Below are 17,382 nucleotides of genomic sequence, written 5' to 3'. Positions count from 1 at the left end.
AGGGCAGGAAAAGGTAAAAGACCAAGAAAGACAAAAATAAAGCACTCACAAAGTTCGATACATCCAGCTTCTTCCGCCTGGCCAGGTCAGTGATGTTTTCACCGTTGTAGTTGATGATCTCCATACAGCCTTTGAAGTTCTTCCTGCCACCACTAACAGGCTTGCCAGAATATGGCATGCCTCCAAAACTCAGCTGTGGATGAGGAGGCAGACAAGAGGACAGACACTGCAGTGAATTAAGTGGACTGGATCATTTCTGACACTTTCACCCATTCTGGTCTTAGAAATATATGTAAAATAGATTATTTTTTCTTCATTATTTCATCCACAACATTATTTAAAACGCCCTCAGGTATGTAGCAATACGTGTTTATTCATGTGAAATTATCTTGATGTCTATGTAGCAAATTCGGCTAGAATGTCTATTTTTTTTTTTTAAATCTTGGAACACAAAATATATTCACAATTCATAATTATTGTAGCTACACAAAACATCTTTACTTTAGAGAGGATAATTTCAACAGACCTCCCTGGGCCTGTTTATAGTTTAACTTAAACTTAAAGGGACACTGTGTGAGATTTTTAGTTGTTTATTTCCAGAATTCGTGCTGCCCATTCACTAATGTTACCTTTTTCATGAATACTTATCACCACCATCAAATTGTAAGTATTCATGATGACTGGAAAAATCACACTTTTCATACATGAAAAGGGGGATCTTCTCCATGGTCCGCCATTTTGAATTTCCAAAAATAGCCATTTTAGCTGCAAAAATGACTCTACTTGGACCATACTAGGAAATATTTGTTTATTACTTAGTAAACTGTCATGTAAAGATCAAATTTGACAATAGGCAGCCCAGTTTCAATGAGCAACATAGTTGCAGTACTTTTTTTGACCATTTCCTGCAGAGTGTACCTTTAATATTTTCAAAACTCATTCAAGTCCATTCATAATTTGTGTAGCCACATACACCACCTTTATGGGGTAATGGGATAATCACAACAGAGGTCCCTGGGCCTGATTATAGCACCACTTGAACTTAACATTGTCAAAAGGCATCTAACTAAGTCAATTAGGCTGCTGTTTGAAAGTAGAGCCTGGTTCACTGGAGTCGTAGATAAGTGGCTTGGGAACACAGATAGATTTATTTCAACCCAATCAGATAAACAGATGGAGTTTAAACTGGACACCATTAATCTTTGGCCACATTAGATTGCACTATTCTCTGGGTATTTAGGCATGCACACACGCCGCACGCACGCACAAACACAAGGTTATTTACAAGTCACAAACATTTCTCTAGCAAATTTCCACTCTCCCACAGTTCTTTTCAAAACATGGAATGCAGCAGCTCTCTGCATAGACTGTCAAAATAAAGAATTTGTATTCATTTCAGCCTTTTGATTACTTTAAAGTCCCACAACAAATTACAGCAAAGGATTATACAGCGTTAAGAAGCAGATGTTATTTCCATGTCATCAACACATGTTGAAAGGAGACAGACTCCCAAGCGTTTAACACTGATTACAGAAATCCTGGCATGAGAACAGTTAAGTACATGTCAGAATAAAACTCAAACTTGTATGAATTTAGCATAACACATTTGAGCTTTCCTTGATTTTGTTCCAGAAGTTGAGGAACAAACATAACAATGTAACCTTGATCTAGAGAATGGGTAAACAAATACTATGCTTTATTTAGCAACCCTTTGTACAAACAATATAAAAGGGTTTATTGGCCATCGATGTGTGGAAAATGTTTTTGAGCCATGTTTTCTACTCCCAGTCTGGTTGCTGTTTTGGTGTGAAGGGATAAGTGGATAACTGGGCTGGTCAGTGGACTATTATGTCTTATAATACACACACACACACACACACACACACACACACACACACACACACACACACACACACACACACACACACACACACACACACACACACACACACACACACACACACACACACACACACACACACACACACACACACACACACACACACACACACACACACACACACTTCCTCCTCTCTTTTAGCACCTCGTAGTCCAGGTCGAGGTGGTCGAACTCCCCGTTGGTCCTGAAGTGTTGTGTGTGCTGGTCCAGTGTGAAGTTGACGTTGCGTCTGTAGCGCTCGATAACCACCGAGTGCCAGTGGTGGTCGTCAAGGAGACTGCCGCTGGTAACTGACGTGTGGCCGAGGATCGAGCCGTGCTGATTGCTGCCTGTGGGGCAAACAGCAGACACACAAACACATACAGTAAGCCAGGGATGTCAAACTCAGATACCTGGGCCAAATCTGGCCCGTGGAGTCATTTTATTTGGCCCGCGAGATCATTTTAAATGTGTAATACATTTGGCCCACAATGTGGGCCCCACATACACCATTAATGTATAGCCTAACAATTCTTCAACATGAAATTTGTGTAGACACATTTGAACAACTATACAGTATGATGGGAAAGAGTGTGTGTGAAATTTAACTATGAGTATGAAGTCCATTTTTTAAAATAAATTTTGAGTTCGGCCCGCAACTTCGTTCAAGATTTTCATTTTGGCCCTCAGTCAATTTGAGTTTGACACCCCTGTAGTAAGCAGAAACAGAAACAGAGTGTCATTCGCTGGTGACCGACGTTTGATCGAGGATCAAGCCATACACATTTTAACAATGATATTCACTTTTTTAATCTGTGGCACAAAAGCTTAATATCTGATGCCTGTGAATATTCTTCCCATGCTGAGTTTGTCTGCATTTCAGTGTACATTGGCAACTCTAGGTGAAGCTTTACTCACCCATAAAAGTTATAAATATTGAGATGTTTTCGTGCTACTTTCTCCCTCCCAACCCTCAACTAGGCTAACTCATTTGTGTCGTCTTACAAAGCAGAATCATTCAATTTACAGAAAACATTAACAAAACTGCACCAAAACTCCTCCATACAGCTTGTCTGTACACAGCAGACTGCAGCCTACCATGGCAGTAGCAGTAAGACCAAGTACAAGCCCCAGTACAGCAGTACAGACTACCACTCCACTAATCCATAGCAAGGGCACTGCGGCCACACTGCAGCCCAGTTCCAGAGTGCCTTAGTGGGCTAAGCTGCTGCTCCTCAGCCTGGCACATCATCCAGACCCTGACAGCACTGTCTGACACCTGCAGTGATAGGAGGGGGTTGTGTGTGTGTGTGTGTGTGTGTGTGTGTGTGTGTGTGTGTGTGTGTGTGTGTGTGTGTGTGTGTGTGTGTGTGTGTGTGTGTGTGTGTGTGTGTGTGTGTGTGTGTGTGTGTGTGTGTGTGTGTGTGTGTGTGTGTGTGTGTGTGTGTGTACAGCATACTACATACCCAGGTTTATCTGCAGCAGTAGTTTGGCCTGCCTCAGTTCCAGTGTGTGTGTGTGTGTGTGTGTGTGTGTGTGTGTGTGTGTGTGTGTGTGTGTGTGTGTGTGTGTGTGTGTGTGTGTGTGTGTGTGTGTGTGTGTGTGTGTGTGTGTGTGTGTGCAGTATACTACATACCCAGGTTTATCTGCAGCAGTAGTTTGGCCTGCTTCAGTTCCATTGTGTGTGTGTGTGTGTGTGTGTGTGTGTGTGTGTGTGTGTGTGTGTGTGTGTGTGTGTGTGTGTGTGTGTGTGTGTGTGTGTGTGTGTGTGTGTGTGTGTGTGTGTGTGTGTGTGTGTGTGTGTGTGTGTGTGTGTGTGTGTGTGTGTGTGTGTGTGTGTGTGTGTGTGCGTGTGTATATACACAGTATACTACATACCCAGGTTAATCTGCAGCAGTAGTTTGGCCTGCCTCAGTTCCAGTGTGATGTAGTCTCCCTGCTGCCCCTCTCCGTGCAGGATGACGCCCTCGCTCTCCGACGTCTTGAACTTGAGCGAGATGACGTCCTTCAGGATCTTCATCTTCTTCATCTTGAAGCGGTAGGAGATCACTCCCTGGCCGTCAAAGTTAATCACATCCGACCCTGATGAGAAGAAGAAGAGACAAGAGAGGAGTGAGGATGCAATAGTGCTGTCAACATTTTTGGGCCACCGTACACTTCTTCAGTCCAAAAAGGAGAAAATCTGCACGCTTGAGGTCTTGGGCAAAATAGCTTTATTGGTACTGGGACCCTCATCAGGCAGAGTGCATACAGACAGTGTGTGGGGTTAATATTTAATATAAGTGGCAATTGTAATCAGGGGTGAAGCACTCTGAGTCAGTGGAGTATCATAGGAAATGGAGTGACAAACATGAAACATACAAATGAACAAGACGAACAAGCCCATGCTGTATACACATCAGGCATTAGCCATCACAAAGAAAAGCCTTTTGCAAAAAAACCCAATTAATTCTTCATTCTTTCGTTGTTTTAAGAAATTAGGTTAAAACTGACTTTTCTCACAGCACAACCAATGAGAGGAAGAAAAGAGCAAGAAAATCAGACGAAATCGAGAGCGAGCGAGAGAGAGGAATACAGAAATATGCTGACAGGCCCATTAGAGAGGAAAAGAGGTAAGTAGACTCAGAGAAAAAAAAAACAGAGCCGCAGTTGTGACTTGGTGCAGAACTTGAGGAGGAATGTTGAGAACTGCGGTCTATGTGTGTGCGTGAGGCGGCAGCTCACAAGCGATTGGGCTGTCACGCCCATTTTAGGTAAATGATGAGTTGAGTGAACGGCTTGGAGATTGCCTGGCTCCCTGTGAAAGTGCAGAGCTGCTCTTATTCCCAGATAAAGTGTCTGGGTCTGGTCTGGAAGCTCTTGATAAACGGTAGTGTGATGTTTGGGGAAATTGCTGGCCATTCCCACCTGCTGACAAAGCCCTCTTCCCATACGGCTCAGAGGCAGGAGAGTGTTGACCCCTGTCTCCACACACTGATTGATACGTGTAAACTGCATGTTCGCTTAGAAGTTTTACAGCTTTTCCCTCCCATCAGACATCCTTCGGCAACTCGTCAGACTGTAATGATACACGCCAAGAGGGTTTTGCCTGCCTGCATCAGCCTGTAGTATTTACCTCTGGCTGTGGTGTCGTAGCAATTGGTCAAGTGATAGATATTAGGAAGTTCTGAAGACCATAACTCACATTGGTGGGATAATCTAAAAATGATAACAATGTCAATAGACTTGCAGACTTGGAAAAGAATCTCGACTCATCTGTTAGTTTTGAGAGATATTAGCTTTGATAGGGAGCGGCAAACTGTTTTGATTGTGAAAAAGAGGCACAGCACAAATTGGGGCATGTAAGTTATTGCCAATATTTTTATAATCATACTTTTTACATTACTAGTGATATATTGACAAGTAAACACCTCCAGTATTTCTTCATGTAGTGCAATACTAAGATTTGTTGAATTTTTTGTTTATATTGAGGCATGAGGTTTGACAAAGCAGATTTTCTGCAACACACACGCACACGCGCACGCACGCACGCACGCACGCACGCACGCACGCACGCACGCACGCACGCACGCACGCACACACACACACACACACACACACCAAGAGAACAGTATGCTTCTGTGTGTAGGCACAGTAACTAGGACAAATGGTTCTCTCAGTCTTTCCTCAAGCAGCAATCTCATTTCCAAAGCAGACTGGCTGCCACATGTTGCCAGGTCTAAATAAAAGATACTTGTGTTCTTTGTTTAAACACTTTGATTCTTCTACCCAGGCACTGACACACCAAATCTCCAGCAGTGTCAAGCAAAGAGTAGACGACTTCCATTTACACGTAGGGCACAGTGCACAGGGAACTAAAGAGAAATAATATCGCCCACAGTCTACAAACCAGCCAGCCAGCCAGGAAGCCAGATAGGAACTATTTCTGACTGTGAGTGTGTCTGGTATCAATATGTTTATCCATTGCAGCATGTAAAAAATCATCCACAATACATATTTAAACACAAAAGATGGCCAAAAGATTTAAACACACACACACACACACACACACACACACACACACACACACACACACACACACACACACACACACACACACACACACACACACACACACACACACACACACACACACACACACACACACACACACACACACACGACACGCACACACACACACAGGTCTGCAGAGGAATCAAAAGTGTATTCATCCATTCCAGCTGATCAGCAAGGTTAGATGCTGCACCACATTTTGTTTCCATTCAGAACCATTCAGAGTTTACCAGACCCAGACACACGCTTGCTTATCTCTCTCAAGGATTAATATTTTTTTTATACCGACCCTGGCCAAGAAGAAGAGTCTGGATTTTCTTTCAAGCCTGCAACGTGTTTTTTTTAACCTCCGCCAAGGAGGCTGTGTTTTGTTGCATTGGTTTGTATTTGTCTGTTGGTTTGTCTGTCAGCAGGATAAGTCAATTTAATTAACCCTCCTGTTATCCTTGGGGTCTATTTGACCCCATTCAATGTTTAAAGTCTGAAAAATACATTAAGTACATAATTATTTTGCTTCATCTTTGATGACTTTTCCTAAATATATGGGGTCAATGTGAAAAAAGTTCAATTTCCACAAAAATGTTTTCCCTAAGTGCTGTACACATTTTGGTTACATCTGTGTTCCTTTGGGGTCAATTGGACCCCAAATTATTTTAAGTGTGTTAAACATAAATGGAACATCCATATTTTGCTAATACATGTTCCAATCTGTCTAGATTATGTCAAATACATGAACATAAGTTATTTAGAACAGAACATTTTGCTTTATTTAGGGCTCTAATAACTAACAATATGTATGATGTGGACGAGGGCCAAAACTAATTCAAGGCAACTTTTGGGCAGTTGTTGCACATTTTCGCCTAGTCATTGATTCGTTTTGTTTGTGTGTGGGCTGTGTGTGGGGGTGATAGGACTTACCGGTCCTTATCTGTCCCCAACAGAGCAACAGTAAATATCTAAGGCATAAACCGGTGCAAAGGTTTTTGCTTCAACTCATTTTGTGGACATTAAAGTGGCTGGGGTCAAAATGACCACAAGGATCACGGATGTAACCTAAATCTGAGGATAACAGGAGGGTTAATTATATTTTCATTGCAAGAAAAAACATTCTGAGGGCAAACATTTTTGAAATAGTGTATTTCTTTTTTACTTCTTTATTTTAGGATATATGGCATAAATAAGATTGGAAGAGAGAAGGAGACAAAGTAGGGCAGAGACACACAAAGAGTGAGAGATACAATTGGAGGGATTTGAGAGCAGCACTGATACTTTTTACATTTTCTAATCAAATAGTTGAAGACAGCAGTCCATCTTTGTCAGTGTCATGGATCAGGCGGCACATGGAGACAGGGGAGAGGAGGGGTCGAGGAGTGGAGGGGTGGAGATGTGGTGTTTGGGGAAAGCAGGACATCCCATGGCTCGCTGAATAGGGAGGCCGTGTTCCCTGACTAGAAAATTATTTCCGGCATCCCCGGGCTGTCATGAGTGCAAAGATGATTTTGAGGAAGGATGCATATCTGACACACACACGCTTTGAGGCATGATACAGATCTGAGCAGGTCCCATCCATATCTGTCATAGAACGCAAACATTTGTAAATATTCACAAGTCAGTTTTGTTTACTTTCTCGCTTCTTCAAGAGTCAGCACCATGTAGGAAGATGTGCGACAGGCATGACTGTAATATATCAGTTTCTTATGCGTCTGAAAAGAAATGCATTGCAATATAGGTTTGCTTTGATGTGGGGAGAAGCATGCTTGAGGGAATGACCTAATAGGCTTGGGAAAAAACGAAAAAAGGAAAAGATATCTATGATTCGGAAGTGATCCAGCGATCTCCAAACCAAGTCAATTCTTCCACTCTCACCAGAATTTGATAAAGGAATAATCTACATGAAGGCAAATTGCATTACTGGCCAGTGGCCAGACATGTACGTTATTGAAATAAACTAATTTACACCATTTTTAATTGAAATTTGTTATCAAAAATGTAAGATGAAATGTAAAATGTAAGATGAGTCCTGGGCATTTGACAAGGTTCCTTTCCCCTGCTGACGTCATTGGATGCCATGATTTTCTTCTGTTTAATTCAGAGAGCGTATGGTTTAATTTCACTTTAATTAATCTCCAGTTTGGAAATCGATATCCCAGCAGAGTAGATCTCAAAATAAAATAAATATGTTACCATGGCCCACTCTTAACCGTTAAAAACCATTTCACATTCATTTTCTAAATGATGTTTAATTTCACAAACACAACACAGCATTTAAACCTAATTTCATGTTGACTTCTGATATGTGGTATCCCTATAATTATCCAATGCCAACATGTTACAAAGGGTAATTACTGTATGTCTGAGCTGTTTAGTTGGTCCATGAAAAGTGCAGAAGAAGAGAAGTGAGATGAGTTTCATTGAGTGACTATTTCCCAAATATTTCATTTAGTAATGGTAAAGTACACTGTATTGTAAGCGTGCTTTGCTTTTGTTGAGCAATATTTCATTAAATCCAATTGACAGACAAAGAAGGTCAAAGACAGACAGAAAATCTGGTAGCGAATGGTGACTTACTGTATATTTACAGTACAGCCATAGGTGTTAGATATATCCCTAGACAAGAGGTCAGAAAGACACTCTGACAGTTGGACTTACAGTAGGCACAGCCGTAGATCTCGATGCGCAGGCCAATGCGTCCCTCTATGCTCCAATCCAGAGGCAGGAAGCGGAGGTAGCGGGCCACAAGGACGTGCTGAAGGTCGTGCCGCACCACACTCTCTGTGTTGGAGTTCCCTGTAAACGCCTGTGGAGACACAAACATGTGACTTTGTTACAGGAGGTTATTCACACATACTAATGACATGCCAACACCACTCTGTCTGTTTTGGAAATGTCTGTGAATGCCTGTGGAGAAACACATACAAACTGTGTGTTTGTGTGTGCGAGAGAGAGAGAGTGTGAGAGATATGCCTGGGCAAATATATGTAACAGTGAGCTATATATGGTTATTTTATGTCCAAGTATGTGTGTAACAGTGAGCTATATATGTTTATTTTATGTCTAAGTATGTGTGTAATGTCTCGTGAGCAATGTCTTTATTCATGTACGTATGTGTGTATACTACTTGACACCTTAATTTCCCCCTGGGATCAATAAACAATACTCCACTCTACTCTACTCTACCTTCTAAACCAGTATATGAGTTATGTGGCACATTTCACATTATATTCATACTTGCATAGCCCACATTGTATATCCATTTTATCATTCATGTGTGGGTAGATGACGTGACGTGTAAATTTTGCTGTCGCAGGCTCTTAAAATTAAGTAAATTCATGCTTTCAAAATTTTCAATGCTTTAAATGATTAAACTAATGTCGTTGTTGTGAAAAAGTAATGTGTAATAAATCCAGAGCTTAAATAAGTATACTTAATTTTGAGTGAAATGTCACATTTGTCCTATGGTGTGACTGAGGCAAGCCTGGTTCTCCATATTAAAACATTTTTAAATAAATAATCAAAGCTCAGTCATTTGTCTAAACAACCCTGGCATGTTTTTCAAGGTGTCTATTTCAGCAAGTGGCAATGCTTAATTTTTTTCCTGTTTTTCTGAGACCGTATGGACTTATGAAACTTTGTCGCAGAAAATAATGTCCTGTGGTGTGACATCGTATTTTTGGGTAATTCCGTGGATAATTGTCTATTGTTGAAGCTCCAGCTGTACATAAATTGTGAGTTTAGACCTTTAACAATGGTACGGGTGGATTTTACGTTTTTCTCTATGAGTTCTTCAATCAATCAATTACGTTTTGCTACCACAGGATGAATTAGTTTGTTTTGTTACTTTGGTGTGACAGCCATAAAATACGTTTTGACATAGTGTATATTTTTATATATTTTTCTTTTGTAGATGTATGCAAATGCATCTTATTAAAGGTGAAATTGTATTTCAGTTGGCAACGATACGGCTTTATATTAACTCAAAAGCTCAAAAGTCCTATGGTGTGATGGTAAAAGTCCTATGGTGTGATGGTAAAAGTCCTATGGTGTGACACTTTGGAGTATCACACCAAAGGACAAACAGGTCACACCAATGGAGATATTTGAGAAATAGCTTTTAAAACAACTGGTAGTACATATTTTTTTGTTTTGTTGTTTGACTAGATAAATATTGTGTATTCAAATTACTTATTCCTTTATTGGCCTTTGGAATTTATACTTTGATGCATTGTTGATGAATATTTGCTGTTGATTTTAGATACTGTCAAATGATATAAAATGTCATTAATAGTGCTTTGAAACCATAAAATATAACGGTAACAGTGAAGGAAAGATCAGTGAGAGAGTATATAGAGGAGTATAGATGAATAAAGTATGCTGTGGAGAGCTCTATATACAGCATAAATGTGCTGTCCAGCTTGAGATACCAAACAGGCACTGGCCACTACACACTACAGGTTCAATGGTGTGACAGTCATAGCATACCTACAAAAGTGTGATGGTCATGCCAAGGTCACTCTTCAGTATCTTATGAGCTCTGTAGGTTACATTCAATGACCGCATGGCTGTCAAGCGGTTACATTAGGACTGTTAAGGCTGATACGATTCGACGATTCAAAGACTTATAAGTGTAAAGTGTAGGTCCATATTTACTACAACATTATATTATGATCAAAAGACAAAATAATCATGTTGATATATTTGTTTCTGGCTCAGTTTTGCATTTCTGTCCTTTAGCGTGACATGAATGTCCTACGGTGTGACATGTTTTAAACGCTCAAATATTTGTTTGAGCTAAAAACAATATGTTTGATAAACACTGAATATTGCATTAGGGAAGAACAAATTATCGTCCCTGAAAAGTTAGTATATAAATTTGGACAATTTTGATCATTAAAAGAATATATCCCTGTTTTTCCTCGAAGGTTTCTAATAATCTCACATCTAATGGGAAAAAAAATACTTAAATGGTAATTTCTCATTAAATTAAGACTTTGAAAAAATTGCCAATAAATATGAAGAGTTTGTAACAATGTTCATAAAACTCCATCAAGCCATTTCTACATTACATTTTAATATATTTTATTTCTTAATGTCACACCAAAGGACATATTTTTCATTGCTTTATCACTGTAAATAAATAATCAATGAATAGACCAACATTGTGACCACTTGGATTTTTTGAAAGATTAATTGCTGCACTACGTAGACATATACTTTTTTCCCTCATAAACAATGTTTTGTGAAAAAAATGTTTTTTGCTGCCTATCCGTCATCTACCCGTATACATCTGCAAACATATGTGATGGGACCACATTACTGTATGCAGTCTGTAGATGGAACCCAGTAAGAGGGCCACCAAAGCACCTACTTGTGAATTATATGGTCTACACACAGTATGTATTTTGTCCTGGCATCTCAAACTTTGTTTGCAAGTGTTTGCAACCACTGTACCACTGCAGTGTGGTTGATTATGCTGAACGATGAAATCTGAATGGTAATTCATTCAATATTTATTAAATCGTATTAACTATATGCATTAATATTCAAACTCCTTGGCCACTCCTGGTTTTCTCTCCCTGAATACCCATACCATAATTGAACTGAACTGTGTTTACATCATTTACTTTGCTGCTGTAAAGGGTTTTGTTTGAGTCTATGACTGGGTTCTGTAATCAGCAATTAAAAACCTTTCCTTCGCCCAGTCAGGAGAAAGGAACTTTTCCAGAGACATGCAGCGAACCAATTACAATGCATGAGCTCAGTCGAATGGAGTGCACAGCATACACTTCAAATGTGTGTGTGTTTGGCTATACACCCCCAGCCCCCCAAGCCCAAGCCCAAGTTTCAAATTTCAACTTTAACTTCAAGAGGTCAAGCTTGAAGTCTAAAAATCAAACGAAGCACATCATATGAAACACCAACAGAATCTGAAGTGACAAGCTGATCTTTTCTTTTTTTGTTTTTCTTTTTCATCATCTGCCCCCAGAAGTCCTTGCTTGGATTTAGTCTGTCTCTGAAGTGAGCAGAGGATTCACACTCCACTCCGAAGCCAGTAAATAGGACAGGGCAGGGCAGGGGACATGGGGGGCATACAGTGGAAGAAGGCATTATAGTAATGATAGGATGATGGCAGCTCTCTTCTCTTCTCTTCTCTTCTCTTCTCTTCTCTTCTCTTCTCTTCTCTTCTCTTCTCTTCTCTTCTCTTCTCTTCTCTTCTCTTCTCTTCTCTTCTCTTCTCTTCTCCATTACACCTCCCTCCACCTTCACCTGCAGTTTCCTCTCCTCTCCCCCTCTCCTCTCCCCCTCTCCTCTTCTCCCACTCCCCCGGCCAGGCTCTTTAATGTCCAGTCGTCAGATGTTCTCAGAAGTCAATATTCATGGAGTTTAGAGATGACAATAGAGATAGACAGATGCCAAGGCTACTCCTCTCTTATTCTCTATCCCCCCTCCTACCTCACTCTTCTCTCTTCACAACCTGCCATGTGGCCAGTTTTCAAAGCTCTCTGAAGTCAATAGTTTCTCCCCTCTACTTTCCTCTCCTCTCTTCCACTTCCCTCTCATCTCTCCTCTCATTTCTTCACCTCGGCTCCACTTCCCTCTCACCTCCCCTTTCCTCTCATCTCCTCCACACCTCACCTGTCAGGCCTTGGGAAGTGGACACCCAATCGTCAGATGGGGTAAGGAAAAAAGACGGCCACCTGCTATTGCTTAGAGGTAGAAGAGAGGAATGTGGAGGTGTGAGGATAGGGGGAGGATGGGAACTGTTGGAGATTGGGGGGTCCAGAACATGCATGGTGAGAGAGATAAGCAATGGAGCACCAGCGCCATGTAGATTAAATAACGGAAAATGTGAGCAGTACCATATCTGGGTTTACACAAGTGATTTTCTCAAAAGAACACAATTGGCCGATGTGGGTTCCTGTGTGCGATGTGGACGTGACCTCAATGTTTGCTGAATGTCTTACTGCCCAGGACACTTTAGCCTCAATGGCTTGCAGCTTGGGACCCGTCCTTTCCAATTCCACTTCTTTGACATGCTGACCTTTTAATAGATGGTTGCCTTAAAGCAAGGTGCAAGGACAAATGTTCTACATTATGGTCTCAGCTGACTGGCTTTCTATAAAGCTTCACTTTTTTACTATACAGCCAAACGAGTTTGTAATTTCTCCCCTTCGTGTCATCTGATAAAATGGGAAAGGACCTCCCAGAAACGCTGCCGTTATCTTGAGTTGCTCATACAAATAACCAAACAGAGTCTTCATAGTCTGTCTTCAGGCAGGCCTTTCTTTTCTGTCTGTTTTTAATTACTTTGAAGAGAACTTAGACTTAGAGAGCTTGGCTTAGACTTCTACAAAGGGTGAGCATACCGTGTTGGCATCTTTAAAACTTTAAAAACATCTTTAAAGTTCACAGTCAAAGGTAGGATAGGAGGAAAGACAGTCTATAGTATATGTGTATATCCTTCATAAAGCTTGAAATGTGGTGAAAAGCTAATTAAGCAATGATGATTCTCACAAGAGATTGTGAGGGCTGACTGGATATCAACAGCTACACAGGGAGAAGTGTTTTTGAAAGTTCAAGCATAACGAGGATCTTTCCCCCTGAATGCTCAAATTAGTGGGACCACAACAACACAATGCCTAGGACAGGCAGTGCAGTCTTCCAGATTGAACAACACATCACCACTGCTTACAACAGTGTGGCTATTAATTCAAATTATTCAAGCAAACCATTTCTACATTGAGTTTTTTTTCTTCCCCAATCGCCTCTGTGTTTCTATCTGCTCTCTCTCTCTCTCTCTCTCTCATTCCAGCAACCCTATTTCATCAGAGAAAAACAAGAGTATGATCCCAGAGGAGTCAGTCCTGAGCGACTTTGCATGGCCACTGAATAACAGAAGAAAAGGAAACTCTTCTGTTCTAGTTCCTTTGTCATTCTATTGAGCATCAGTGTACTCTTTCTGGTTTCTCTTTGACATGCACACATGCAGGCACACACAAATGTGTTGCCCCTCTATACCTAGTGTAGATTATTGGTGGCATTTGCCAGAGGGGAGAATTGTAGTGAGCTGACAGTGAGCTGAATAACTGTGAAATACAGCCAAGTTGCCACTGTTGCTTTCTGTACTATCTCACTAGACAGTAGGCCTATCTTGTATCAAATATGTTGTGGCCATGTTGGCCACCCTGAGCTGCAGTAAACACTGGATTGATAATATGCAACTACCGTTCTATGCAGATTTTGTTTCATTGGCATTACTGTACACGTTACAAAAATGAAAATATCTCAAGTTACTTAGCATCACTCTGGTCCATCTCGATGGTGACTATACTGTGGGCAGCATATGGGGAAGGAAATGGTGTGTAGTAATACATATACCGCAGATGTAGAGTTTACATTGAAACAGATTTCTTTACAGTAGGTACACCTTTTACAAAGTGCTGGCTAGGTATGGATATATCAGTATAGGGGAGGTAATATACTTTATAACTTCCATCATCCCTCTCAACCAATGCTATGAAACAGCAAAATAGGAACAGCGCCTTAGGTACCCCCTGTGTGCTGTGTGCAGACGTGGCAGGATGATGCAATATTTTAGAATGCTAAGAGATGACACAGCAGGGTTACAATGATATCTCTGCGTTTCTGCCAAGTCATGTTCATGGGTTTAATACAATACAATACAACCTATATTTACGGTATAGCGCAATATCACAACTAAAGTTGTCTCAAAGCGCTTTCAAAACACACATACACACATACACTTTCCCACATTCACACACCAGCTCTGGAGGCTGCTAACAGAGGGGCAGAGAGAGGGGGGGGGGTCAAAGAGGGGAGTGTCAGCTGCCAAAGGGAGTAAAGAGCCAGGGCCTGGTCTGGATGGCTGTCTGAGGGAGACCATTATCCCTCTACTACACTTACAGGGGCAGCCAGAGACAGAGCCTTTTCTTTTACCCGCTTCAGGTCACCTATTAGGGCTTACAGAGATACTGTCTCCTCCACTCAAACAGACTTCTGCTAGACTGATGGTGGCACAGGCAGTGAGGCGGACTATGTAGTGTGTGTGTGTGTGTGTGCGTGTGCGTGTGCGTGTGCGTGTGCGTGTGTGTGTCAGATGGAAAGAATCCTGTTGAGAGAGAGAGAGAGAGAGAGATGGAAAACGTAGTATGCAAACTGCAAATGACTGGGTTTTTTTAGTGATACAAGTCCAAACCATAACTAAACTAAGTTGACTCATAGAGCTAAAGAGAGCCTGTAGCACATACACTGTACAGTATATCACGTAAGTACATCCCTCACAGTTTTCATAGGAAAACGTTTAAGAAATTTCACCTTGACACAATGATTAGTGACCTTTTAACATCATATTTAACCGCGTACATTTCTTGTTCACTCAGAAAAAAAAACAAAATACAGACATTAATGTTTGAACATGTACCCACAAAAGTGAGCACACCCCAGATTAAAATCCGGTGGATAAGGGGTCGTGTTGGCTCGAATCATCTCGAAATGAAAAGGGATTAAAAGGGAGGTCATCGGTGTGCGTTTCAACCTTTCTTTGCATTGAACTTTTACATTTTGAGTGTGCACCTGGCTTAAGTAGATTGGTGTGAGATTTGAATGTAATCCTATGGAGAATACCATGATCTGCTTCAGTAGTCACAGTGCATGTTGACATGCATATTTCTTTTAGGTGTAATGCTGACAGCATTAATGCATCCCAAAATCATGTCAGTCCCACTACCATGCTTGGCTATTGAGAGGATAAATCTTTTTTTGTAAAACTCACTTGATTACCACCACACATGCTTGACACCATCTAAACCAAAATTGTTCATCTTGGTCTCAAGATAGATGAACAGACCAAGGATATGGATCACTGGAACCATGTTGTGTGATCTGAAGAGACCAAAATAAACACATTTACTAAGACCTTCTAAGACCTCATCAGTGATTAAGAAGTAGAAAGTGTATTTTTTCATGATGTTATCAAACACAGTACAGGCATAAAGATTCTGTACAAATCCATTTCCATCAGCACAAAAAAAAAAAAAAATGCATACACAGTTTGTAATTATACATATAGGATTGTAGTATATGTACATTGACCGCCCCCTCAGATTGTGATTGTAATAAATTCAACCTTAGTCACGATGCCCCCGCTCTCAATGTCACACATGGGAATAGGAGAGGCAAGATGAGAAGGCTGTACTCCTCCCCATATCTCTTCTTGCTGCAATCAAAAAGGGATATACAGTATATGGAGGAAATTATGTTGAGAACTGGGACTGAGGACATTTTACTACGCCCCCACTGACATCTAACACACACACACGTGCACACACACACGTACGCATGCACACACACACACCCACCCACCATGACTTCAACACGTGTACACACATGCACCCACACACACACGCACACTTTCACTTCCTCACTCTTTCACCCTTTTCACATGCTGATAAGTATTCCACCCACAGACACTCTGTGAGACACAGGTCACGAGCCAGAGACACCTGTCACCAAGTCTTGCTCTCCTCCCTTTCATTATGCATTTCTTTTTATACTCTTGCACTAATTTTGTCTGAAATGAACTAAGAAACCAAAGTGATATTTAATTAGCTCCCCCTGATCCATCGTACGTACGTAGAGATGGACATTGTGACATGTCACACAATGGAAGTACAGCTGAGTACCTAGCCCATAGGGGTCTCTTTTTCACATTTTCCTTTTATTTATTTCTCCACAAGAAAATTTAAATTTGGAAGCATCAAAGCACATTCCACACACATCTCCTCTAGAAGCACATGGGAATGTCACACGTGAGTTTCAGCTCATGCAATGAGAAAAAGAAAAGAAAAGAAATGCAGCAATATTTCCTTTTCACATGGCAGCAGTTCGTAAAGAGAAGCAGAGCAGTGCAGGGAGCTGCCTCATAATAGCTCATTGTCCATAATGCCTGCACACAGAGTATAGAGTGCACACTGCATAGAAACTCTGCACAACACCTATTTCTAGAAGTCCACTATCTTCCTATAGCCACCTCATACAGTAATGTGAGATTAAAGCTCCTGCGTTCCACTATCTATGACGTCAAAGAGGAGGAAGGGAGTATTTGTTTTGCAGACAGACAGACCCTGGAGCCTTAGGATTGTGTGCTGGGGTATCTCAATATCTGCATTAATTCACCTGAGACTACACTACATCCGTTAATTGCATGTTGTGTATGCATGTAACTGCCTAGGAGATTATTAGCAGTGCATGGTGTGAACCAGTGGATTAGGGCGTGATCAAACAGGACGCGGATTTTACAGTAGGAAGCGGATGTGTTCTATTGTTTGTCAATGAAAATGAGCGGATTCTGCGTCTAATATCAGTGCAAGGCGGGTTACGGATTCTCCGCCTCTCCGCGCCGGGCGGATCGAGTTGAAAAAAGTTCAACTCAA

General features: G+C 41.1%; 1 protein-coding gene across 1 annotated transcript in view; it reads right to left on the bottom strand.

The window, feature by feature from the left end:
• LOC134456121 (contactin-associated protein-like 2) overlaps positions 1-17,382 on the bottom strand; it is a 229,035-nt gene that overhangs the window by 166,018 nt on the left and 45,635 nt on the right. The window contains exons 4-7 of the mRNA XM_063207554.1: positions 8,582-8,729; positions 3,758-3,961; positions 2,045-2,229; positions 50-193 (exon numbers count right to left, since the gene is read on the bottom strand). Of these exons, the coding sequence (XP_063063624.1) occupies positions 50-193; positions 2,045-2,229; positions 3,758-3,961; positions 8,582-8,729 (681 nt within the window). The remainder of the gene's footprint in view (positions 1-49; positions 194-2,044; positions 2,230-3,757; positions 3,962-8,581; positions 8,730-17,382) is intronic.

The sequence above is a fragment of the Engraulis encrasicolus genome, chromosome 9 (genome assembly GCF_034702125.1).
Source record: "Engraulis encrasicolus isolate BLACKSEA-1 chromosome 9, IST_EnEncr_1.0, whole genome shotgun sequence".
NCBI classification, from domain to species: domain Eukaryota; kingdom Metazoa; phylum Chordata; class Actinopteri; order Clupeiformes; family Engraulidae; genus Engraulis; species Engraulis encrasicolus.
Note: the sequence above shows the minus strand (reverse complement) of the source record. Positions and strands in the feature narration are given on the sequence as shown.